Source organism: Mauremys reevesii, linkage group 8 (assembly GCF_016161935.1).
Source record: "Mauremys reevesii isolate NIE-2019 linkage group 8, ASM1616193v1, whole genome shotgun sequence".
In the NCBI taxonomy this organism is placed as follows: Eukaryota; Metazoa; Chordata; order Testudines; family Geoemydidae; genus Mauremys; species Mauremys reevesii.
Window position 1 is genome coordinate 89,542,810 of NC_052630.1, and position 24,913 is coordinate 89,567,722.

The following is a 24,913-nucleotide window of genomic DNA, read 5'->3' on the forward strand; positions in this document are numbered from 1 at the left end:
ATCACAGCTCTCAGAGGAGGGGAGGCAGATCCAGTCTTGCCTCAGCAGCCAGTGCTGAGCCTGTCTCCTTCCCATCCCCACGGCACTTTTCAAGCCCTCAGTTTTGCTGGCGAAGGGGGCCCAGTATGGCTGGGGCAGTTTTAGAAAACATGAGCACTAAAAAGCTGTGCATTGTTGGAGGGATCTTGCTGATTTCCCAAGTCATCGCTTTTCTAGTGGGAGGTCTGATGGGTAAGTGTTAAAGGTGCAAACTTTCTCCTTCCCTCTGTCCTGTTTAGTTATGTGTTGCTGAATTGCTTCTATGAACATGCATCTTCCCCAGACCTCTTTGTGGACTCCAGTGACTACCAGGAAAGAAGGGGCAGAGGGGAAAAAGGTGGTGCTGCCTAGTTTCAGTATCTGCTTGGAGAGGAAGGGAAAATTGAATAAGAACTTTGAAACTAAAAATCTTTAACTTCTTTGGTGCAGTTACAGGAAGTAACCTAATCTTCAGTTAATCAAATAATAACAAAAACGACAGCTGGGAACTGCTCCAGCAGAAGAATCTTGTTTATCTGTAATTGTGCTGTGATGGAGGTTTTTTTTTTTCTCTTTAAAGTCTCTCTCAGATTTCATTTCAGGAACTCTGCCAAGAGGAAGCTCAGTACAAGTTACAGGGTGGGGGTGGGGGTGGGGGGGGAGTCTGCTTCATGAGGTGGGTTCTTGGCAGATATGGAAGAGATTGAGGAGGCATTTTGGTAGAGTGACACTTGGGGTTCTCTGTGTTTTGTGATGATGTTTTTCCCCTCAGGGCTTTTTGAAGAGCTCCTTTCTCACGTCAGGGAAGCTGCTAAGCAGATTCTCACAGCAGCAAGAAAAATTGCTTCCTTAAACCAATCTGATTGACTTGCCCAAGTTCACATAGGAATTCTGTTGCAAAGGAGATAATGGCACCTGGCTCTCCTAGTCTGAGTCCTTCACCACATGATCATCCTTCCTGGCCAGATGTGCTATTTGGCATTGAAGGGGAACACATGTAGTAAGTGGTGTCACCCTTCATTATTTTAAAGGAGACTTTAAAATTGCACTGGAGGTGCTGACAGTGTCCTGTCAAGTAAATGATGTTACCTCCACTCTTTATGGCACTGTCCACTTACTGTGTAGTCCTTTAAATAACTGCCATTTGGTATGTGTCTTCATTTGATTTTTGATTCATAAACTGCTTGTTGAGTGGTGCAAAACCCGAACAAGCTATTGAGCGGTGAGTGTTTACAAAACACAACATGTCAGCTCCATGCTGGGCCAGGTTATACAGTGCTGCCCAACACAGAGCTGGTCCTAGCTGAGCTGCTTCACCGGCAGCAGGGGGAAATGCCGTTGTGGGGGTTTATGGCTCATGGGCCATTGCTTCATGGCATGGAGTATCTGCATGCTCAGAGCTTGGGGTGAGACCTTGGTGAATCAGGGCATATGTCATAAGAGTCCCCCCCAATCTGTTATTCCCCTCGCTCCCTCACTGCACTGTGCACCCCAGCTCTAAGCACAAGACCAGTTGGTTGTTATAAGCTATTCTGTTGGCTTTGTGTGTGTCTGCCCTAATGACGTTTTCCGGAATATTGAGCTAATGCCTCTTGATGTAGCTATTAATATTAAATACAGCAGACACGAAAATTCTGTCTCAGGTCTTTATAAGGAACCGGGGGCAAGGCAGGAAATAGCAGTGTGATGTTTTGGATTCCACAGATGGTGGATTCCAGGTGAAATCTTTTTACTCACTGCCAGGTTTGCAACAGTTACTGGAAACTTTTGAGCAACTAGAATGTTGCTCAACAGGATTTCAGAGCTTCCTTAGTTTCATGTCCGTTATGTGCAGCTTGTGCAACCTCCTTTATTGGGAACAATATGGTGCTAGGAATGCAGTAGTCCCTTTTCAGCTCTAAGAAAGGAGACGATCTAGCCAAAGTGACATGGACATCATACATTCAGCCCTCACTTCTATCTACCCTGCCAGTTGCAGGTTGCTGATGCCCTTATATATAATATTTTTTTGCAGGGTGGGGGGAATCGCTCGTGGGTAGATGCTTAGAGGACAAAAGCAACAATAAATGCATGATCTCCACTTGTAACTGAAGGACTAAGTTGTTCAATGGCAGGCTCTGTTGATGAGGAACGCCACTTCTAATCCTCTGGCAAGAAAATTTGAAACCAGCTCATGCTCTGCTGATTTTACAAGGCAGGATTTAAAATTTTATCATTTATTCTGGCCAGTACTTCTACTCTGGCTTTAATCTGTCAGTAGCTCATAGCTGTCACAAAGGGCGACCGCACTTCCCCTCCTACTTGTGCAGAGTCCTGGTGATGGCCTTCCAGCTAGTAAAACCATATTGCCTGAAGCAGTTAAACCCTGTTTTCATCCTGGTTTAACTGCTAGTCGGGATGGACTCAGTGTTTAAACCTATTTGTTAAAGCAGAAATCTGAAATAGAATAGTGGTTTTAGCACATCTTGGCCAAGAGCTACTAGCCAGCGAAACCCTATCAAAACAGCTTATGGTAAATGTAAAACCAAGAAGTGTAAAATCATTTCTACTCTGGCTTCATTACTGCTGCATTATCCTTAATGAAAAGGAGGGGTTGGGCCCTGATACCACAATGTCCATGGAATTACTCATGTGCCTAACTACCTTGCTGAATGGGGACCCTGTAATCAAAGCTAGCGCTAGGCATAAGCAGACTAAGCAATTGCTTATGGCCCTGAGCAGCTCAAAGTGGGCCCCCTATTTGCTTTTTGTTTGTTGGGGGGGGCGGATGCTCCTGTGAAAGGTCCCCAAAGGGGTAGCACTGCCTCTGCCTGTCGTGTTTTCTAGAGTGAGCCTTGCCTACTACTCGAGGTCTCTGGAAGCCATAAAGAATGCATATTCTAGATGTCTCATCATAAATGTGCCTGGACCGGATTCTGATCTAGTTTATACCTGGTTTAATTGACTTCATGGGAACGTCTCCTGATCTACACTGATGTGAAGTCCAAAATCAGGCCCAATAAGGCCTTTTTCATCTTAGAATTTTTGCCAAGAATTTCCACTCTTGTGAACATGAATGGTAGATAGGATGGGAGTGGTCATGCAGACAAGGCTCTCCGAAGCTGTCTAGAGCCGCTTGGTGCAGGGCTAGATAACTGGAAGATGTAGCCACGCAGAGCCCTGTCTACACTTGTGCTCCCATAGTTACTATGTTCCATTGCTGAAGCTGAACTACTGGTAGCAATGGTGGGGAAACGTTTTTGGCAAAGAACTCTAGTGTAGACAAGGCCTCTTTACTGGAGCAAGAAACAGAAGGATGTAGAATTGGGTGCCACTGGTAGTACCAGTATGTGTAATTATCTGATGACTGAAACGTACCTGTCCAGTTATCAGAGTCTCCATCCAGAGGCAGAACAGGCTTGTTCTGCAGTTTACTGCAGCCAGGATCTCAGCTGAGGACCTCATGCTTGGAGCAATATCTTCAGAGGGGAGCTTAGAGAGTGTCCCTCTGGCACAAGTAGATGTTGCTTTTCACTTATACTTGCTCCTGCATAAGCAGAAGGGTTACTAGGGAACATCCTCTTTTTAAGACCTGCTGGAAGGGATTCACTGGCATAGAGTTGGTCCTATGTGCATACCTGAGGAAGGGTCGGTGGTGAATACTGCACAAAAAGCAGTTAGTCATTGTGCCATGGATTTGCAGATTTTATGAATGTGGTTTGTGTTTCCTTTTCAGCTCCAAGTGCCACTACAGCTGTGCTTTATATGTCAGTAAAATGCATAAATGTACAAAAACCCCATCACCAAACTAAATGGCTAATGCCCTGGGGACCCACCATGCAGCTGGACAACGTGTTCAAGATGGATAATGCCATCAGTAAGTCACTTACTAACTGCCCCCATGCTGCTTGATCAAAATATCTACCTTTGGCATTTTTTAATGGATTTTTGGAAAAAAATTGCTTAGTTTTTTTTAGCTTCAAGTGACAATAAAGCTTGAACATTCCTGAACAGAAGTGCTCCTAGCACAGTTCGGAATTTCGGAATGATTGTAGAGGAGAAAAGTAGACAGCCTGGGGGAGCTATTACTGCTTGATATGCTTGGTTAGTATTAATTGTATTACAGTAGCACCTAGAAACCTCATTTTGCTAGTCTCTGTACAAACATATGGCATGAAACGGTCTCTGCCCTGAGGAGTTTATAGTCTAAACTCCTCTGTGTTCTGCAGTGTTGTGTGTGTCAGCTCAGCTGTCTCATGCTCTCCCCTCCATCAGTAGCACTGGTTCGGGGGTGCTCTGTGTAGTGTTTTGGGTTCCTTCAGCCTGACGGTGCTCTATGAATGTAAACTGTTACAATGGGCATCTTAGCCTCCAGTGCAAGTATATCGGAAAGTGAGAGTGTTCAAAGCTGGGCGATCAGGGTAACACTGACGTGCCCTCTTCTCTCGGTCGTGCTATGCTAGCCCGGGGCAACTCCAGACAATTCGCCTCAAAATTGCACGGTCAGTGTGGCAGCAACTGCTCTTCCATTTTACATGTGAGGGACCAAAAAGGGATGATCTTGTCTAGCGATTTATTCTAATCTGTAAAAATGGGTACAAATGGATACATTGGTAAAATGAATGTAATATCCAGCTCATGAATCTGTGCTAGTAGGTGAACACTTCAGTCTCCCTGGACATTCTATAACAGATTTAAAAGTAACTGTTCTTGAACAAAAAAAAATTTAAGAAACAGACTTCAAAAAGAAACAGCAAAACTAAAATTCATTTGCAAATTTAACACCATTAATTGGGGCTTGAATAGGGGCTGGGAGTGGCTGGCTCATTACAAAAGCAGCTTTGCCTCTCCTAGAATTGACACCTCCTCATCTGTTATTGGGAGTGGACTACATCCACCCTGATCGAATTGGCCCTGTCAACACTGGTTCTCCACTTGTGAGGTAACTCCCTTCTCATCGTGTGTCATTTTATAATGCCTGCATCTGTAATTTTCACTCCATGCATCTGAAGAACTGAGGTTTTTTACCCACGAAAGCTTATGCCCAAATAAATTTGTTAGTCTTTAAGGTGCCACCGGACTCCTTGTTGTTTTTGTGCTTCTAATATGACTTGCACTTTTCATTTGAAGAGCTCTCTGAGTGTGAAGCGCTATTGTTCAGAGGCAAGTAGCATGTAGTGTACAGTTTTGGTTCTCCAGGGATGGAAATAATGACTCTTAATTCCAGTGTGAACTGACTTATTAATAGAAGAAGGTTGGGCTTGTGATTTATACCCTGCACTAGGACTTAGGGTGAGTGAGTTCAATTCCTGGCTTTGCTACAGACCTCCTGTTTGACTACGGGTAACTCACCTCACTTCTCTGACCAACTTCAAGCTGCCACTGCAGCTCTTCTGTGCAGCTTGGAGCTGGTTAGCAGATTTCCCACAGGACTTACTTTGCATAGATTTTCAGGCCAGAAGGGACCATGATCATCTGGTCTGACCTCCTTGGGTGAGAAACAAAATCTCACCCACTGAGGAGAAGTCATGAACCAACACACATGCTCTTAGAAAGCCAACAAGCTCCTGAGACACAGCCTGGTCCCATTCTGTCTGAGTCTCTCTCACTAGTCCCAGAGACAACTGGGTTTTCTGAGAGCCCCCACCATCCCTGTGTGTATCTCGTCCCAATTACCATATTGTTCAGTGGTGTCTTTGGATTTGCATAAGTGGGGAAATTACACTGGAATAAAGTTACTTTCATTCTAGAATAGAGTGTCCGTATGGGGAGCTATACTGGCACAGCTATAGTGCTATAATAATACTGCTATATGTCTGCTAGTCAGTTCCCCCATGAAGACCAGGCCTTCATTAGAGGGTGAAGATAATTAAGTCTTTCTTCTGCCCAGTAGTCTAGCCTGTCCATTTAGGGTCCAGCGGTCCAGCCACAGTGTCCCCATGATGGCTGCTCCATTGTTTGGGTAGTTAAATTCATTCAGTCGCAGAGGCTTGCAATCACTGGTCTTGTGACAGTATCTATCTGTGGGTGAGGGCACAGAAACTGTCTGCTGCCTTCTCTTCAACTCTCACAGCACATAAATCACATTTTGGAAACCGATCAATAATTGTTACAGAGCACCCCTCCTTTCATTGTAGGGGCATAAACCAACTCAAAGTGGATCACACATGGGGGCCCTTTGAAAATCCCAGCTTTGGTGAATAGAATTAGATGGTAATGCTACAAGTGAGTGAGCTCTATTATGCCTAGAGAAGGGTACCATAATGATTGAGCAGCTGGCTCTTTGACCTGTTCTCAAGTAAGGTGGTAAACATCTAACCCTCCAGTATGGGCTAAGGGTGGATTTTCAAAAGCAATCAGTATTGGCCAATCTTTATTCTCATTGATTTCAGTGGGGCAGAGTTAGGCCACTGCTGAGTGCCTTTGAAAATCCCTCCCTAAATCACCACCCGAGATAGATATCCTTGAATTTTATCACAGTACCTCTCCTCCTTCCCTGAGCCGACACTGCCTACAGTTCGTGTTGTAATTATTTTGGCTGGTTGTTACTCTTGCAGAAGACAATGCAGAGATTACATTTGACGTGTCATTGGCTTATCATGATGACATGGTCGCTGAATGGACAGAAATGGCACATGCAGTACAGACCCGAAAGCTAAAATGCTCCTTTGCATCTTCAAAAGTAAGTTATGGGACAAAATTTAGTCAGAGGTCCACTACTTCTTCAGTATTCTTATGCTTCATAGGATTTAGCTGCTGCATCCATGTGTCCTGAATGAGTGTTTGATTGCCCTATCTGGACATTGCCCTGTGATCAAAGCCTTAACTAGAGGAAAGTAGACTAGACCTAGTAGTGAGTACAGCTTTTGAGTAGAAAGATTGCCTTGTGGGTAAGACAGCGAGTCAGGAGATCTAGGTTCTGTCCCCACTCTAACAGCCTTCTGGCATGACCTTGGGCAAAGTACTTGTTGCTCAGTTTCTCCTGTTGTTAAAAGGAGCAGGGAGGGAAAAGGAAATAATGTCTGTCATCACTGTGGAGTTGGGAGAGTTAATTCACTAATGTTTGTAATATGCTTGGAGATCCTTAGGAGATTGATAGATTCATAGACTCTAGGACTGGAAGGGACCTCGAGAGGTCATCGAGTCCAGTCCCCTGCCCTCATGATGATATAGCTGTGCAAGGTCTATGCATTATGCAAAATATTCCAACATGATTGGAGCACAAATGAGGTGAGACGAGATGAAAGAAAGTTCATTTGCCTTAGTTATCCCTGTTTTGTTTTTTGCAACAGTACCATTTACTGTAACTACTATAGTCATTTTTTTAAATAAATGACAACTCAGTAACATGTTTCAGCTCCAGGTATCTGCTTAACCAGCTGCCCCACCTCACAACTGAAAGGCAATATGGTAATGTAATTGCCTGTCTTATTCCACAGTCCTGCTTTCCCTGAAAAGGGAATATTCAGGATATGATAAGGACTTTGTACTGTGCATCGCCACATTTTAAAGCAGTGACTGACTGTTTCGGTGAACAGAACCAAACCATGGTAAGGTCCAATTAAGTGTGAACAATGCTGACTTTGTATTTTCCCTCTCTATGCTATTCCACCAGACTAGAGAACATGAAGGCCAATGTGATATGCTGCCTTTCATGGAAATTGGAACTGTGGCTCACTTATTCTACCTCCTCAACATTCGACTCCCTGTGAACGAAAGTCAGAGAGTTAATGTGGGCATTGGAGAAATAAAGGATGTTCGCCTGATAGTAAGTGTGTGTCATTTGTATCACTTGCCTTCAGTAAATGATATAAAATATCTTAACCACTACCACAAGTGGTCTGGGACAACCAATTTTATTTCATCTGTGCCTCACAGGGCAACTTCTAGTCATCACCAGTCTGCACAAAATTGAATGGATGATTTATCAGTACAATACCCTAGTTCCTATTCGTAATCCATTGAGCTATCTAGCTACTACCTTTTTGGCACACAGAACCAGAAGAGTTTTTGTTTAAAACTCATTAGAGCTCACTCTGAGTTTTATAAAGGAAAACTCAGATCCCACAACTCCACACCACTGTTATCTCCTAAGACTTTTTGTTGGATTGGGAAACTGAGTGGGGGCTCTTAACTTCTCTGTCACCATTTGAACCCAGTTCACAGCTGTAATGTACATTGCATTATATGAAATGAGTTAGTCTCCAGCCAGTTTCTTAAGGTTCACATCACTAAAACACCACTATCACTGGCACTAATTGGCATCCTTGTTGTCAGTCTTCACTGAGAGAGGGGGAGCAAGTTGACAGCCTTCATGTGGTGCTTCTGTTAAGTGTTGGCGTTGTGAAAATTAACCAACATGCCAATGTCGTCAATTGGCCACCAGACGTCGTATTACCGACCTCCCAATGAACATAGCAATGATTATACTATCTCAAACCACCCTTTTCAGGACCAAAAAAGAAAAGTTGGGCCAGTACTCTGAATATTCCAACTTAATATAGAAGGGATGTCCAGGGAAAAAAGCAGATTACCTCTCGAGGACCCTGAAAGACCATCACATTGACCTTGTGGCCCTCCAAGAAACACATGTGAAAGAAGATAAAGGTGCCAGACATAAAATCTATGGCTATACCAAAATCGCTGCTGTCAACCATCCAAAACATGGGCTAGCAGTGTACATGCAAAATGGATTAGAGGATGTGGAAGTTTTGGAAGAATCATCAACCAGTGGAAGAGAGATCAACATGGTTAGAATCAGGGACATCATTATAGTAAACGTATACAAGCCACCTAACATCATGTGGCCTGATCCCATCTCACCTTCCCTTCCTCATCCGGCCATCTACATGGACAACTTTAAGAGGCATCATGAAGACTGGGGAAATGACTCAAATGACATCTGGGGAACAGATCACAGAATGGGGCCCCCTCGAAGACCTCCACCTGCTCTATGATCCGAAGCAATCCGGATCTTTTTGGTCTGCGAGGTGGACAATGAATCACAACCCTGACCTGTGTTTTGTGACCCGTAATAGTGCAGGTGTCCCACTGGCCACAACAAGAACCATCCTGAGTTACTTCCCACATAGCCAACATCGCCCAATCATCCTCCAGATTGGCCTGGAAGTCCCTCTTCTGCAGTCTGTGCCACAGCTGCATGGGAATTTCCGAAAGGTTGATTGACCTGCCTACGCTTCAGAAAAAGAACATCAAATCCCACAGCTCAAACCAATACCTAGAAACTTTGTCCACTTTTCAAACATCCTAAAATTGACCGCTAAGGAGTACATCCCCCCCCCCACAGTGACTGCAAGGCTTTCACCTCCTGCTGGACAAAAGAATCTGAGTCCCTCCTGAGGGAATAGGAAAGGAGCAGCGACCCTGTGCTGCTTGAGTCCTTGAATTCGGTGTCCCTGGAAAAGTGGAAAGAGTTTGTTTGTTTGTTTTGAAAGCCTTGATTTCACCCATGGAGTCATAAGGCATGGGCTCTTTTGTGGCAACTTGGCGGATCCCAGCCAGTAACGCGATGCCCGGCAAAGGTGACCATAAATGCTATTGCCTCTCATCTTCTTCTTTCTAACAGCTAGACGCTGACAGACATGGTTACATGCCAGGAGGTCCAGCAGGAATTCCGCAGAAACCTTCAACAATGCCCAGAGGAATCCCCATTCTCCTCCCCATATTCTGTTGAGATCGATGTTGCACAGTTGGAAACCAAAAGCCGGAAAGCTGCAGGGGTTGATGGCATTCCTCTAGGGTTTCTCAAGAACCTGGTGAGACGGGGACGGGAATGGCTGGAGTGCTTTTTACTGCTGTGCATAGAACTGGAGAAGTGCCAACAAGCTAGCAACGGGCAACAGTGGTTGCCCTATTGAAGCCTGGGAAACCCCAGAGGATGCAGCCAGATAGTGCCCCATCTCTCTCCTCTCAACCATCAGCAAGCTCATGGAACAGGTGCTGCACCACCATCTGTCTGACCTTATCAAAGACATCCTCCCAGCGGAGCAGGCAGGATTTTGCCTGAAGAGGAATTGCTGTGACCAAGCAAAAACAGCGAGGAGTCCTTGTGGCACCTTAGAGACTAACACATTTATTTGGGCATAAGCTTTCGTGGGCTAGAACCTACTTCGTCAGATGCATAGAGTGGAAAAATACAGGAGCAGCTATAAATACATGAAAGGATGGGGGTTGCTTTACCAAGTGTGAGGTCAGTCTAATGAGATAAATCAATTAACAGCAGGATACCAAGGGAGGAAAAGTAACTTTGAAGTGGTAAGAGAGTGGCCCATTACAGACAGTTGACAAGAAGGTGTGAGTAACAGTAGGGAGAAATTAGTATTGGGGAAATTAAGTTTAGGTTTTGTAATGACCCAACCACTCCTAGTCTTTATTCAGGCCTAATCTGATGGTATCCAGTTTGCAAATTAATTCCAGTTCTGCAGCTTCATGTTGGAGTCTGTTTTTGAAGGTTTTTTGTTGTTTGTTTGTTTGTTTGAAGAATTGCCACTTTTAGGTCTGAGTGACCAAAGAGACTGAAGTGTTCGCCTATTGGTTTTTGAATGTTATGATTCCTGATGTCAGATTTGTGTCCATTTATTCTTTTGCATAGAGACTGTCCGGATTGGCTAATGTACATGGCAGAGGGGCATTGCTGGCACATGATGGCATATATCACATTGGTAGATGGGCAGGTGAACGATCCCTGGATGGTGTGGCTGATGTGGTTAGTTCCTATGATGGTGTCCCTTAAATAGATATGTGGACAGAGTTGGCACTGGGGTTTGTAGCAGGGTTTGGTTCCTGGGTTGGTTTTTTTGTTGTGCGGTGAGTAGTTGCTGGTGAGTATTTGCTTCAGGTTGGGGGGCTGTCTGTAGGTGAGGATTTGTCTGTCTCCCAAGGTCAATGAGAGTGAGGGATCATCCTTCAGATGATCCTTGATGATGCACTGGAGAGGTTTTAGTTGGGGGCTGTAGGTGACGGCTAGTGGCATTCTGTTACTTTCTATGTTGGGCCTGTCTTGTAGAAGGTGACTTCAGTACCCTTCTGGATCTATTAATCTGTTTCTTCACTTCGCCAGGTGAATATTGCAGTTTTAAGAATGCTTGATAGAGATTCTGTAGGTGTTTGTCTTTGTCTGAGGGATCGGAGCAAATACAGTTGTATCTTAGAGCTTAGCTTTAGACAATGGATTATGTGGTGTGGTCTGGATGAAAGCTGGAGGCATGTAGGTAAGTACAGTGGTCAGTAGGTTTCCGGTATAGGGTGGTGTTTATGTGACCATCGCTTATTAGCACTGTAGTGTCCAGGAAGTGGACCTATTGTGTGGACTGGTCCAGGCGGAGGTTGATGGTGAGGTGGAAATTGTTGAAATCTTGATGGAATCGCTCAAGGGCCTCCTTCCCATGCGTCCAGATGATGAAGATGTCATCAGTGTAGCACAACTACAGTAGGGGCATAAGGGAACAAGAGCTGAGGCAGTGTTGTTCTAAGTCAGCCATAAAAATGTTGGCATACCGAGGGGCCATGCGGGTACTCATAACAGTCCCGCTGACTTGAATGTATAAATTGTCCCCAAATCTGAAATAGTTGTGCGTGAGGACAAAGTCACAAAGTTCAGCGACCAGGTTTGCTGTGATGGTATCGGGGATACTGTTCCTGACGGCTTGTAGTCCATCTTTGTGTGGAATGTTGGTGTAGAAGGCTTCCACATCCACAGTGGCTAGGATGGTGTTTTCAGGAAGATCATCAAAGGATTGTAGTTTCCTGAGGAAGTCAGTGGTGTCTCAAAGATAGCTGGGAGTGCTGGTAGAGTAGGGCCTGAGGAGAGAGTCTACATAGCCAGATAATCCTGCTGTCAAGGTGCCAATACCCGAGATGATGGGGCATCCAGGATTGCCAGGTGTATGGATTTTGGATAGCAGGTAGAATACCACTAGTCAGGGCTCTAGGGGTGTGTCAGTGTAGATTTGTTCCTGTGCTCCTTTAAGGAGTTTCTTGAGCAGATAGTGTAGTTTCTTTTGGTAATCCTCATTGGGGTCAAAGGATAATGGCCTGTAGAATGTGGTGTCAGAGAGTTGTCTAGCAGCATTGAGGAAGAATTCCAATGTAAGTTGAAGACTGGGATCGCCCTTGTTGATCTGTGCTCGGCATACAACACTGTCTGGAGAAGGGGCTGCCTCCTCAAGATCTCTCACGTCATTCACTGCCAGCAAACGATCTGCTTCTTGGCGGCAATGACTGGGGGTCGCCGCTTTAAGGTACACCTTAATGGCTAAACCAGTAGACCAAGAACTCTTAACTCAGGCTCTGTTCTGGCCTGGATACTTTTTAATCTATATACCAAGGATATACCAGTGACGGAGTCACGGAAATTCATGTATGCGGATGATATTACCCTAACTGTTCAGCATACAAGCCTCCATACCATCAGCTGCACCCTAACCTGAGATCTTAGCACAATGGCTGATTATTTCCAATGCTGGAAACTTAGGCCTAACCCCCTTCCCTCCTCCTCCCCTCCGCTGGTGACTGCTTTCCATCTGAACAATAAAATGGTTAATACCAACTTAATGTGCCATTCTGTAGTGAGACCGTCAGCCATGAGGCTAATCCAAAGTGTCTTGGCATTACACTGGACTGGAGTTTGACCTTTCAACAACACCTAGAACACCCACGATAAGGTCAAGTCTCATGTCGTGCTTATCAGAAAATTGGCTGGAACATCATGGGGCTCCAGTCCACGGACCTTACAAACCGCAACAATTGCCTTGGCATATTCTGCAGCTGAATATTTTGTGCCAATGTGGTCTCATAGCAGTCACACTAAACTTACTAATGCTATGCGCAGAGTGTTAGGGATGCTCAAATAGACTCCAGTTGACTGGCTCCCCGTCCTATCGCACATCCGGCCTGAGCAGCTCTTCTAATCTGTGGAGAAATCTTGCTTTCTTAACCATGTCAATGCAAATGCAAAGATCCTGCTGCATGATGACCTGAAGAACTCCCAAAGATGAGATTAAAATCCCACAACCTCCTATGGAACAGTATCAAGACCATTACATCCATCTTTGATGCTGAGGCTCAATGGAGAGTCACATGGAGCATTTTGACTGCTCAAAACAAGCACATCATCACTGACCCTGCTGAGAAACTACCGGGTTTTGATTTATGTCAGAAAGACTGGTGCAGATTGAATCGCATCAGGACCTCTCCTGGGAGATGTGGACAAACCTTCTTTAAATGGAAAATGAGGCAAACACCTGTATGCGACTGGAGCACATCATATGTGAGTGTCCCCTTCGTTCTTTTGCCGGGGGCCTGAAGGACATTCACCAGCTCATTGCTGCGGCACTGTGTTGGCTATCCAACTTAGATATAAATTTGTAGTTGATGCTACTTAGCCAAGCCATACGAAAGAAAAAGACAGAGAGGGCAGGCATTTAAAGCTTTCTTGAAGATTAGGGCTGAGGCTCACTGCCAGGGCTGTGTGGTGAAGTTTGCTCTGCTATTCCCTGGCTTGTAGCTGTCCTTTTATTATATAGGGTATTTTACAAGAACTGTTTGCTTTAAAACATATAAATATAAATCACCCTTTTCCAGGGTCTGCAAAGGAAACTGCACAGAGACCGTCTGCTATATTGACTGCAGGTAGGGAAAAGAGTGAAATATCGTACAGCTTCCACACTTAAACTTGTCTTCCCTCAGGGTATCCATCAGAATAAATATTTTACAAAGGTGTGGTTTGCAATGAAAACCTTCTTCACACCCGTCATCTTCATCATCATGCTCTGGTATTGGAGACGGATCACAGTGCTGACGTGTGCTCCTGTCCTGCTGGACAAGTGAGTAGTGGAGTAATTCTCTCTGATGATCCAGTGAACACAATGGACTTCAGTTTAAATCATGGGTCTCAAACTCAAATGACCATGAGGGCCACATGAGGGCTAGTTCATTGGCCCGAGGGCTGCATCACTGACACACACACCTTTTCTGGCCCTTCCCCTATTCCAACCCCTTTCCTGAAGTCCCCACCCCAACTCCGCCCCCTCCCTGCCCCCAGAGTGTGCATGAGGGGTGTGGTGGGGGCTCAGGGCAGGGAGTTGAGGTGCAGCAGGGGGTTGGGGTGCAGGCAGGGGGCTCAGGGTGCAGAAGGGATGTGGGATGCAGCAAGGGGCTCAGGGCAGGGAGTTGGGGGGCGGGGTGCAGGAGGGCTTCGGGGTGGCAGCAGCGCACACCGGGGCCAGGGCAGGCCCCTGGCCCCGGGAAATAGCTGGAACCATGTCCCTGCGGCCCCTGGGGGAGGGGGATGCAGGGCTCCGCACCCTGTTTGCCACGCCTCCAGGTACCTCCCCCAAAGCTCCCATTGGCCACTGTTCCCCGTTCCTGGCCAATGGGAGCTGCGGGGGGGGGCGGTGCCTGGAAGCCAGGGCAACACATGGACGGAGCCCTCTGCTCCCACCCCCGGCCACAGGGACGTGATGCCAGCTGCTTCAGGGAGCGGTGCAGGGTGCAAGGGGGGGAATCCTGCGGCTGTAGTTTGCCCACCCCTAGCCTGGAGGTAGGCTGGGGGGGCAGGGGCAGGCTGCAGGAAATAGCCCCCCGGGCCGTGTGTTTGAGACCCCTGGTTTAAATGCTTCTCCCCAGTCAAAGCCTGTATAACTAGAGGGGAAGTGACCAAGAGTCCTGTGGCACCTTATTAGACTAACAGATATACTGGAGCATGAGCTTTCATGGGTGAATACCCACTTTGTCAGATGCATGTAGTGGAAATTTCCAGGGGCAGGTATAAATATGCAGGCAAGAATCAGTCTAGAGATAACGAGGTTAGTTCAATCAGGGAGGATGAAGCCCTCTTCTAGCAGTTGAGGTGTGAACACCAAGGGAGGAGAAACTGCTTTTGTAGTTGGCTAGCCGTTCACAGTCTGTGTTTAATCCTGAGCTGATAGTGTCAGGGGAAGCAAGATTTACCCCACAGGGATTTGACTACTTCTCAATCCTCTGCATAAAGTAGCACTGCATTTTCATTTAGACTCGTACGCCTAGGCACATATTTTCATTTTTTTTATAGCCATGCCTTACTTGCCAGTCACCATGTGAGCCTTTAGCCATGGTATTTGTGGGAAGACAAGAAAACAGATACCAGTGCCACCATGAAGGCAGGGGAGGGAGGGGAGTGTTAACAAGGATTTGCTTTAGCAGCAAAGTGCAAATATCTTCCTTTCTCCCAAAATTCCAAACTCTACTTCTTCATGACTCTTCCGAACCCCATTGGCCTACAGACCTAACTCATTCCTAGCCCTATTTCATAGTCACTAAACTAATTGGCCTTGTTGACAAGTCTTTTGGTAACCAGTTGATTCATCTCCCTTAATATAGATAGAGCGGTGAACTTTAGTAAAAGGATTGACACATATGCAGGGTTATATTAAAAATAGCTTAAGACTTGGAAAGACTGGTTTATGATAGACAAAACTATGGAGACAAGTGACTTCTTAACAACAAAAAATCTAAGAACTGGGTGACAATGGAGTTTGTGACTGGTGCAGATAGGTGAAGATGCTGCTCAAACATGCTACTGTATGTCCACACCAGCCGCCTCAAGTGTAGCTGGGTTTTTTTCTTTGAAATCCAAAATGATTCTGTTAACTCTGTTTCTGCTTCTCCAGAGTCATCTTTGCTCTTGGGATCTCCATGACGTTCATAAACATCCCAGTAGAGTGGTTTTCCATTGGATTTGACTGGACTTGGATGTTGCTCTTTGAAGATATTCGACAAGGAATCTTCTATGCCATGCTTCTGTCATTTTTGGATAATCTTTTGTGGAGAGCATGTGAAGGTAGGTGTGACTATAGAGTAATGAGTCTTTTATATAGATAAAATGTGACGACTTGTACTAAAACCAGATTTGCTGTCAGTCAAATTCATGCACAAGTGCTTCTTGCAACATCCAGGGTGACATTGCCTTCCATATGGGCAGGATTTGAAACTGATACCTATAGAAGTACATGAAGGTGATTCCAGCACAATCTGGTAACTAGCCAAATTTGGACAGGGCTTAATAAAGCAAGAGAGGGAGATGCCAATGTGTACAACAGATCTGGAAAATCTAAAGGCTTGCTTTTTTACAAAATGGGGAATAATAAAAAAATGTATCTTTAAATATAGTGGTGCTGGGTTTTCCCCCCAGCCATTTGGATTAAGTAGCAATTTGGTGCCTGGTAAAGGCTCACTTTTTGGCAATATAAAGGACCACCTGGATGTTGAGTGATGATTGTTTATTTGTATTACACTGGTGTTCAGGAGCCCCCCTGGATTGTGGCTCCATGGTGCTAGGCACTGTATAAATACATGGTAAGACACTATCTTACAAGGGGACAACAAATAAATGGAAGGAAAAGGCAAGAGAAGAGCCCTGTGTGACAACTCAGTTTATGCCCGTGTGTATCTATATCAAACTACAAACTCCATTTTGTTTAGGAGCCTCGTTTTGATTGTAAGACTGTACTGTGCCTTCCCTGTGGTCTTTTTGCCTCCATTTTGGACTGACATTCCAAGAGAGGTTGACATAGGGCAAACAATACCAAGTGTCCAAGGGTCATTAACTTGGACGGTCTCCTACTTGAACACAAGCACCCTTGGATGATGAGTTGGGTACTGCCTGGACAAACCCAACCCTGCGTGTGAGCTAGGAGCCAAGAAAAGGATCACCAAACAAAGGACTTGAAGTGAAAGATGGTGGGCACCCTGACAAAGGGGGCTGTAACTTTATATAAAGTGTGCCTCTTTGACTGGCTGTTGCAATGGAGGGGAGAGACCAGAACCTGAAAGCTAAGCAGCAAGAGGGATCCCTAGAAAGGACTGGCCAAAACCCAAAGGCCTCTCTGTGGTGAGGGCACCGGAGAGAGGGATTTTTGCAAAGGCTTGTTGTTTTTTCAGGGATCTGTAAGTCTCTTATGCTTTCTCTATGAGTAAGGTGTGTGTGTGTGTGTGTGTGTGTGTGTGTGTGTGTGTGTGTGTGTGAAGGAGTTACTGTGCAAACCCTTTGTTCCTTGCTGTAACTCTCACATGTCCCTGAAGGGTTAAACTAAATCAGAGTACCCATCAGGATAAACCTCTGGGGCCTAGGGCAGCTGGACTGCAGGGTCCTGCTTCCAAGAAGGGGCACCTGTGAGGGAATCTGAATCTTCTCAGGTCAATAAATCAGAAGTTAGAGACAGTGTCTGGACACTGCTCAGTCTCAATGGGCTTAGAAGCATGTGGGATCAGATCCAGCACTTGGATCCAAACACAGCAACCTGGTGAGCGCACAGCAGGGTGAGTTTAACCAGGCCTGTGTCATCCTGCATGTTGTGCAGTATCCTAGAACCTGCCATTGTGCTACATGTGATTATTCTGTTTGTTTCAAACAATAATAATAAAAAAAAAACAGAGTCCTCAGCTCGGTGCAATTTCTCTATGTTGTTGTAATGAAGCTTAGGCCTCTGACTTAGCTTCTTGGCTCTACCTGGCATGATTATTTTTTCCCATCCTTGTTTGCTTAGGATCAAAATGACCAAACGTGGCTCTCTGGAAGTGGGTTGGGCCAATAGCTGTTGGCTCCTTCTGCCTCTTCATCTTTGACATTTATGAGAGGTAAATGAGACACTATCTTCCAACTGGCCTCTGTAGTGCTAACATGATTATGCTCAGATTTAAAATACTCTGCTCTTCCGAAAATGGATATTATTTGGAAACATGGACAAATATGTTCCTCCTTCCCACTTCCTATCCCTCTCCCCATCCAGTTGAAAATAACATTTCTCAGGTTTTACCAAGCTGCAAAGACTAATGCTTAAGAACTCACACCTTGCTCTATTTTCAACTTTATACTGATGTGATCTATGATTATTGTGGATTCTCTCCTGTTTTCAGAGGGGTACAACTGAAAAATACATTCTACGGTTTCTGGACCACAGATGTTGGCATGGAGCTGGCTGTATCCTTCCATCTATTAGTACCAAGTGTTTATTGTGGTAGAAACTAGAAATAGTTAAGTAACAATTTATTTTTTCTCTAAGTTCTTATTTAACTGGTGAAAAGCATCTTATCTTGGATAAAATGGGACCAGTAGTTGGTTTCTAATGATTTTAATATTGTGGATGATCCAGAGTGTCCTTTGAGTGAACAGTGTTATGGTTCTGTAGGGTGACACTCTGTCAAACATTAATGCAGCATGTAGATTTTGCTGCAAGGATGAATTCTGAGACTGATGTTAATATAAGGGAAGTAACTAGAAAAATTAGCACCTGCCTCAAGCTGTAGGAAGTCTGGAAAAGGGCACATCTGGAATTAGGGTTTGGATATTTCAGTAGTTCTAGAGCAAATCCTGTCCTCACTGAACCCTGTCTAAATTGCACAGGTTATGCTTCAGAGTGGTAGCATGTTAGTCTGTATCAGCAAAAAGAACGAGGAGTACTTGTGGCACCTTAGAGACTAACACATTTATTTGAGCATAAGCTTTCTTGGGCTAAAACCCACTTCATCGGATGCATGCAGTGGAAAATACAGTAGAAATATATATATACACAGAGAACATGAAAAATGGGTGTTGCCATACTAACTATAATGAGACTAATCAATGACAGTGGGCTATTATCAGCAGGAGAAAAAAACTTTTGTTGTGATAATCAGGATGGCCCATTTCCAGCCGTTGACAAGAAGGTGTGAGTAACAGTAGGGGGAAAAATTAGCATGGGGAAATAGTTTTTACTTTTGTGTAATGACCCATCCACTCCCAGTTTTTATTCAAACCTAATTTAATGGTGTCCAGTTTGCAAATTAATTCCAATTCTGCAGTTTCTCATTGGAGTCTGTTCTTGAAGGTTTTTTTGTTGGAGTATTGCGACTTTGAGGTCTATAACTGAGTGACCGGCGAGGTTGAAGTGGTCTCCAACTGGTTTTTGAATGTTATAATTCTTGACGTCTGATTTGTGTCCATTTATTCTTTTGCATAGAGACTGTTCAGTTTGGCCAATGTACATGGCAGGGGGCATTGCTGGCACATGATGGCACATGTCACATTGGTAGATGTGCAGGTGAACGAGCCTCTGATGGTGTGGCTGATGTGATTAAGTCCTATCCACATACCTATTCAGGGGACACCATCATAGGATTATCATCCTGATTATCACTACAAAAGTTTTTTTTCCTACTGATAATAGCCCACCTTAATTGATTACTCTCGTTTTAGCTGGTATGGCAATATCCATTTTTTCATGTTCTCTCTGTGTCCGTGTAATATCTTCCTACTGTATTTTCCACTGCATGCATCCGATGAAGTGGGTTTTAGCCCACGAAAGCTTATGCTCAAATACATTTGTTTTACCCTCAAAGGTGCCACAAATACTCCTGTTCTCTTGACAGGTTATGCTGTTCCCTCTCCTGATCTGAACTATAAGTTGCTGGTTGGTTTTTGTTTGTTTGTTTTGTTTTTCCCTCTGGGGCAGTTCATTTCATTGCTGATTGGGAGTGTTATCCTACAGCATTTATACGATTTTCTGTTTAAAGTTGCCTGTTCACGCTGGAAGTTCTTTCAGCTGCCTTAATTTTTATTCCAGGCTGAGATAAGGTAACATGATTAGTTCCACTTCTCCAGCAACCCAGTCCTCTTGCAGGAGTCTTCTAAGATTGGTTGGTGATTAGCTAAGCCCTGCCTTTTCATGCCAGTGGAGCAGAAGTGACAATTCCAGCTTAGCCTCTTTAGCCTGCAGAAGTTTTAATATTTTATCCCTCATTAACACCATGTCAAGTGCTTAGGGGGAACAACAAAGCATCAGCTCTGGGACTGAGCTGGGGAAGGAACCGTGAAGCATATACCCTCACTCAGACGGAAGCTGCAGTCTGAAGCTTCCATTGAATACACACTAGAAGCATGAATTAGGATAGCTGAAAGCAGACTAATTACCTGGATGATTGTTTCTGTAAATACCACTCTGCCAAGTAGTCATTTCCTTTAACTGGTATGCTCAGCTGATGGCATTCATTACAATAGCTGGCATCTGTCTCTGCCTCTACTTCTTGTTTCTGTGCTTCCTGGTGTTTAAAGTGTTTCAGAACTTCCATGGAAAGCCATTAAATCTCCCACCCATAAAGAAGACTTGCAGGATTCAGTATCAGGCCGGAAAAGCCTGGTTAAATAAATAATGTGTGTGTGTGTGTGTTCTGATAACTCTTCTAGGGAGACTGGAGTTGACTTGATTGCAAGTCTTCTCCCAATTGGTTTCTGCTGCAGGGGAGAAAAGGAATGTCCCCTCTAGATTTCTGAACATGCTCAAAATGTCCATTGTGCTATTACAGACGCTCCCCGACTCACGCAAGCATTCCATTCCGGAACGCCTTGCATAACTAGAATTTTGCATAAGTCTGAAATGTATACCCGACCATTATGCACAAAAAACCCAACCACAACTCCTATTTCTAGCTTACGTAATTTTTTCCGTAAGTGTGGATTTGCATAAGTCGGGTTTCGGAGGGTGTCTGTATTAATGATGTATTATTTTCCAAAAATATTTAAGCCCCTATTGAACATTTCCTAGTAGACATTATCACAGGTGGAATCTTTATCTTAGAAGATTGTCTCACTAGGAATATGTTATTTACTCCAATAAAAATGTGTCATATGCAGCACATGTGATAATTGGGCCTACAAATTTACTCTAATTGTGAGCTCAACTGAATGAAAGTTTATAAAATGTCACAATAACCTATAACAACAAAAGTTGATGCAAAAAGATGCAAAAGTGAGCCAACCCCCCTGAATTAGTCCAAACAAAAAGGGCTACTGATTTAACGGAAAGATTGCGTTAAGAGCATGCCTAGCATAGGTACCGACGGTCTGACCAAGCTCTTTGTTAACTAAAGAGGAAGAATTAACGGAGCCAGGGTACAGTGTATGGACAAGGAGCCAAATACTACCTTCTGTCCAATTGTAATCTAGTGCTAAGTTTTCTTTATCGCTCATCTCTGGGGTATCTCAGTACTGTGCAGGGAAAGTCAATGACCATAGCAAGGTCCATAGTGGATGTCACAGAGGAGTCTGCATCCTGCCATTCTTTGTTTATCGGAAGATACGGTGGAAAGCCTTTATTTAAAAAGGGGGCAAATGTTGGGTAATTCTAATTCCCTATTTAGAAATACGTCATAATTTGAGCTAAATTTTTCAAAAGCAACTCAATGATTTAGTATCAGAGGGGTAGCTGTGTTAGTCTGGATCTGTAAAAAGCAACAAAGAGTCCTGTGACACCTTATAGACTAACAGAAGTATTGGAGCATCTGACAAAGTGGGTATTCACCCATGAAAGCTCATGTTCCAATACATCTGTTAGTCTATAAGGTGCCAAAGGACTCTTTGTTGCTTTTTTCAATGATTTAGGTGTCTTAAGTCTGGTTCCTAAGTCAGTTAGGCACACTAGGAACAAAGAGTGAAAATTTCAAAAGTGCCTCATTTGTCCCTGGCTAAGTCAGTCAGAATTCTGTCCAGTCTCACACTGTAAGCATGGTGGGAGTGTAAATGGTTAAGCATGGAAGCTTGGGGCTGTCAAATTTGCTGCTGTTTTAATGAAACCTTTTGATTAAGTTGAAGTGGTGCCTCCAGCACATTCACTTAGTAAATCAGCCTCACTCTATCCTGTATCATTTCACAAAAGGAAATGTAATGGAAAGCAGTAATAATCTCAGACACTTAAACCCCTTCTCTGTGCGTCTGGGGGGAATTCAGATGTGTAAGGGAATGAAGAACATTGGCTGTCGCACCTAGAGGATGTGTGCGAGTCTGTTTTTGTTGGTAGTTTTTTCAATGCTGTCTGTATACCCAGGAGCTGAATATCAGGTTCAAGTTCTTGATGGTCATCACTTTGATCTGTGCTGCCATGACTATCATCATCTTCATTGTCTGGCAGGTGAGTGTGCTGAAAGGTAATCCTGCATGAAAGCATTCCTGCATTGTGTTGTGACACCTCAGGTTCATCCTTGTTCAGTCTGGAGTGAGAAGGGCCATAGTCAAAAAGGCCATTCAGTACCATGGATTTTCATCAGTGTTTCAAACACTACGCAGCTTCTTGAGGCTTATCCAAGATGCTTCCTCTGGGACTAATCCCGTTTTCTGTGCTGAACAATGCCCTTGAAAAACTAAGTCTTCCAGTGTTGCACTGGAGGAGGGATTTCTGTTCTAGAAATTACAAGGCAGCACATTGGGTTAGTGAGTAGAATGTGAGAGACACCTTCAGGAAGAAATGGTTGTGATTCTTGGTTAACTACAAGCCCTATGGCTCTGGTTTTGTGTGTAGAAGTGCCTTCTCATGGGCTGCAGTGGTGATGTAGAGATATGTGATGTCTTAATATAGAGCCCTTTGAAATGCTTATAGAAAACAATACACCAGTGTGAGCTGCATGGTTATATCTTAGGTATATCTCTATATATTATTTTTAGAAACTATCTCATAGAACTGGAAGGGACCCCGAAAGGTCATCGAGTCCAGCCCCTTGCCTTCACTAGCAGGACCAAGTACTGATTTTGCCCCAGATCCCTAAGTGGCCCCCTCAAGGATTGAACTCACAACCCTGGGTTTAGCAGGCCAATGCTAAAACCACTGATGTGTCAGTGGGTTTCTATTTACCTAATAGATTTTTGCGGGAATTTGCTTGAGCAATTCTGCCACCTGCTCTGTCCGTTGTCCTGTATTTTATTACAATCCCATTCTGTGTGTGTTCATGTTCAGTTCTGGGTGGCAAGCCAAACATTTGGTCCATTATCCATCCAAAAAACAACTGGTGGGCTTTGTATTTCTCGCACACATGCGCACACACACACACACATGCTCATTCAATGTATTTGAGACTCTTCCTTACCTGCCTGGCCCTATTGAATCTCTGCTTTCTCATGGACACTGGTGGCTGAAGGGCACTGGAAATGGGGGAACTTGTTCACAGGGTACATGAATGGTGCCTTCTTCACAGGCATTTATGGGATGTGGAACCTTTACGTCTTCGCTCTTCTGTTCCTGTATGCGCCTTCACATGAGAAATTTGGCGAAGATCAGCAACTAACAGTAAGCTGGGCTGTGGAGCTGTTCTTAATCAGTTGCATACTGAAGTAAAGTGGTGGTTACTGCTGTTTGCATATCCAGCAGAACTGTACCAGTAGGGGGCCCTGGGAGAGAATCCTAGAGCTGGTGAAATGTCTAGCGAGCATCTGTTTCTCCAAGGGAAATTCGTATTGTTATTGGCTGGATTTAGAGCTCTTAGCACATGGCAGCAAATGAAAAAACAGATCTGGAAAGTAAAAAATTGCAAATGCCCCTTGGCTTTCAATGGGACATAGGTGCTACTGACATTTTTTTAGTCACTTGTAATAAACCACTAAAAAATGTGCTTTAGGGAATGACTGACTGGATCATCCAATAGGTATTTTACTTTTCTAACTTCTCCGATTCTATTCAAAGATATTTTTCTTTTTAAGGAACACTGTAAAGTTACTCACTTTATATATAAAGTCATTGTCCTGACCTACATTTCAAATAACGCTTTGGATTATTAAAATGGCCTTTAAAAATCTAATTCTGTTTGTTCAGTTTCTGTATTTCTCCCAGCATGGACAATGAAAATAAACTAGTTGGGTTCACTAACTGGGAAAGCTCTGTCCATTAGAGACCTTGCAACTAAGAAGCCTGGGTTTTCTTCCTGACTATACTACTGACTTGTTCTGTGATCCTGGGCATGTCACTCAGCTTTGTTTTATTGGCTTAGAAACAAGCACAGGGAAGTAAATTTAGCCAGGTTTCTGGATTGCTTTGAAATGGTCAGCTGAAAAAAAAACCCATATTGCAAAGTTTAAAACCAAAAAAAAAGGGGTGATAAATGTAGTCAGTTTCAATATCAGTTTTTCATGCACTAGACCAGTGGTTTTCAACCTTTTGTTCATTTGCAGACCTCTAAAAAATTCCAAATGGAAGTGTGGACCCCATTGGAGTTCTTAGACATGCAGATCCCCAGGGGTCAGCGGACCACAGATTTGAAAACTACTGCACTAGACCCCTGTCTCTTCCAATCTAGCACAACATTGCTCAGGTTTACAACACTAAAAGGAATCTTTTTTTTGTTTTTGTTAAGCATCCATCGTAAAGAGAATGTGACCTTCAAATTGGTTTGGGGGTTTGAAAAAAGATCTTTACACCACTTTTAAAATTTGGAGCCAAATTTGAGCTAGCAGTGTCTCATCAATCAGCAAGTCTTTCTCTTTCCTTTTTAAATCAAAGTAAAAATCTCCAAACTTTTTTTGTGATTTAGGATGAGAAGTGTGGAGAAACTTCAGTTCAGCTCAAACCACCAGGCTCGCCGGGCCAATAGAAGTTTGTAACCTGCTCGCAAGGAGGCCTAGGAGTAACTGCTATGCTATCATCTTTAAGACAAACCTGAACTGAAATACAAGATACCGGGCTACTCAACGATTTCCATGAGGAGCTACATCTTAAACTGCTCACTTTATAATTTATAATTGGTCTTCTCTGAGCAGGGGTATTGGATAGGCCCTTGTGCATCATTCCACCCCTCAGTCCATAGAAACACCTGCCAAAGATACTACAGCTTAGGGTCCCCTCACATACTCAGGGATCTGGACACCAGCTGTTAGTACTTCAGAATCCTGGGCTGAATCAGCCAGCTTTTGGGGTGGGGGCCCTGCAGACTTTTCCATGATGGTGGACAAATCCCAACCCCTAACCATGGAAGGATCTCTGAGGGCAGGGCCACCCAGAGGATTCCGGGGGCCCGGGGTCTTCGGCGGGGGGGCCCGCTTCGGCGGTAAGTCGGTAGCGGGGGGTCCTTCCGTTCCGGGACCCGCCGCCAAAGTGCCCCAAAGACCCACGGCGGGGACCCCCGT

The 24,913-nt window shown here is 44.3% G+C and overlaps 1 protein-coding gene and 1 pseudogene across 1 annotated transcript; both read left to right on the plus strand.

Annotated features, from left to right (window-relative positions):
- On the plus strand, positions 1-20,065 carry LOC120370029 (annotated as a pseudogene).
- A 1,711-nt stretch (positions 20,066-21,776) lies between these two features.
- Positions 21,777-24,821, plus strand: LOC120370030 (protein wntless homolog). Its single transcript, XM_039484058.1, has 3 exons — positions 21,777-21,935; positions 22,926-23,084; positions 24,322-24,821. Exons 1-3 carry the CDS (start codon positions 21,879-21,881, stop codon positions 24,379-24,381), a joined length of 276 nt encoding a protein of 91 aa, XP_039339992.1. The 5' UTR covers positions 21,777-21,878; the 3' UTR covers positions 24,382-24,821.
- The last annotated feature ends 92 nt before the right edge of the window (positions 24,822-24,913 follow it).

Bases quoted from the DNA above. Each gene is read 5' to 3' on its own strand.
- LOC120370030 (XM_039484058.1), top strand. From the start codon at position 21,879: ATGGTCATCACTTTGATCTGTGCTGCCATGACTATCATCATCTTCATT. The intron at 21,936-22,925 runs GTGAGTGTGCTG...TCATGGACACTG, and splicing joins TCATCTTCATTGTCTGGCAG to GTGGCTGAAGGGCACTGGAA. The intron at 23,085-24,321 runs GTAAGCTGGGCT...TTTGTGATTTAG, and splicing joins GCGAAGATCAGCAACTAACA to GATGAGAAGTGTGGAGAAAC.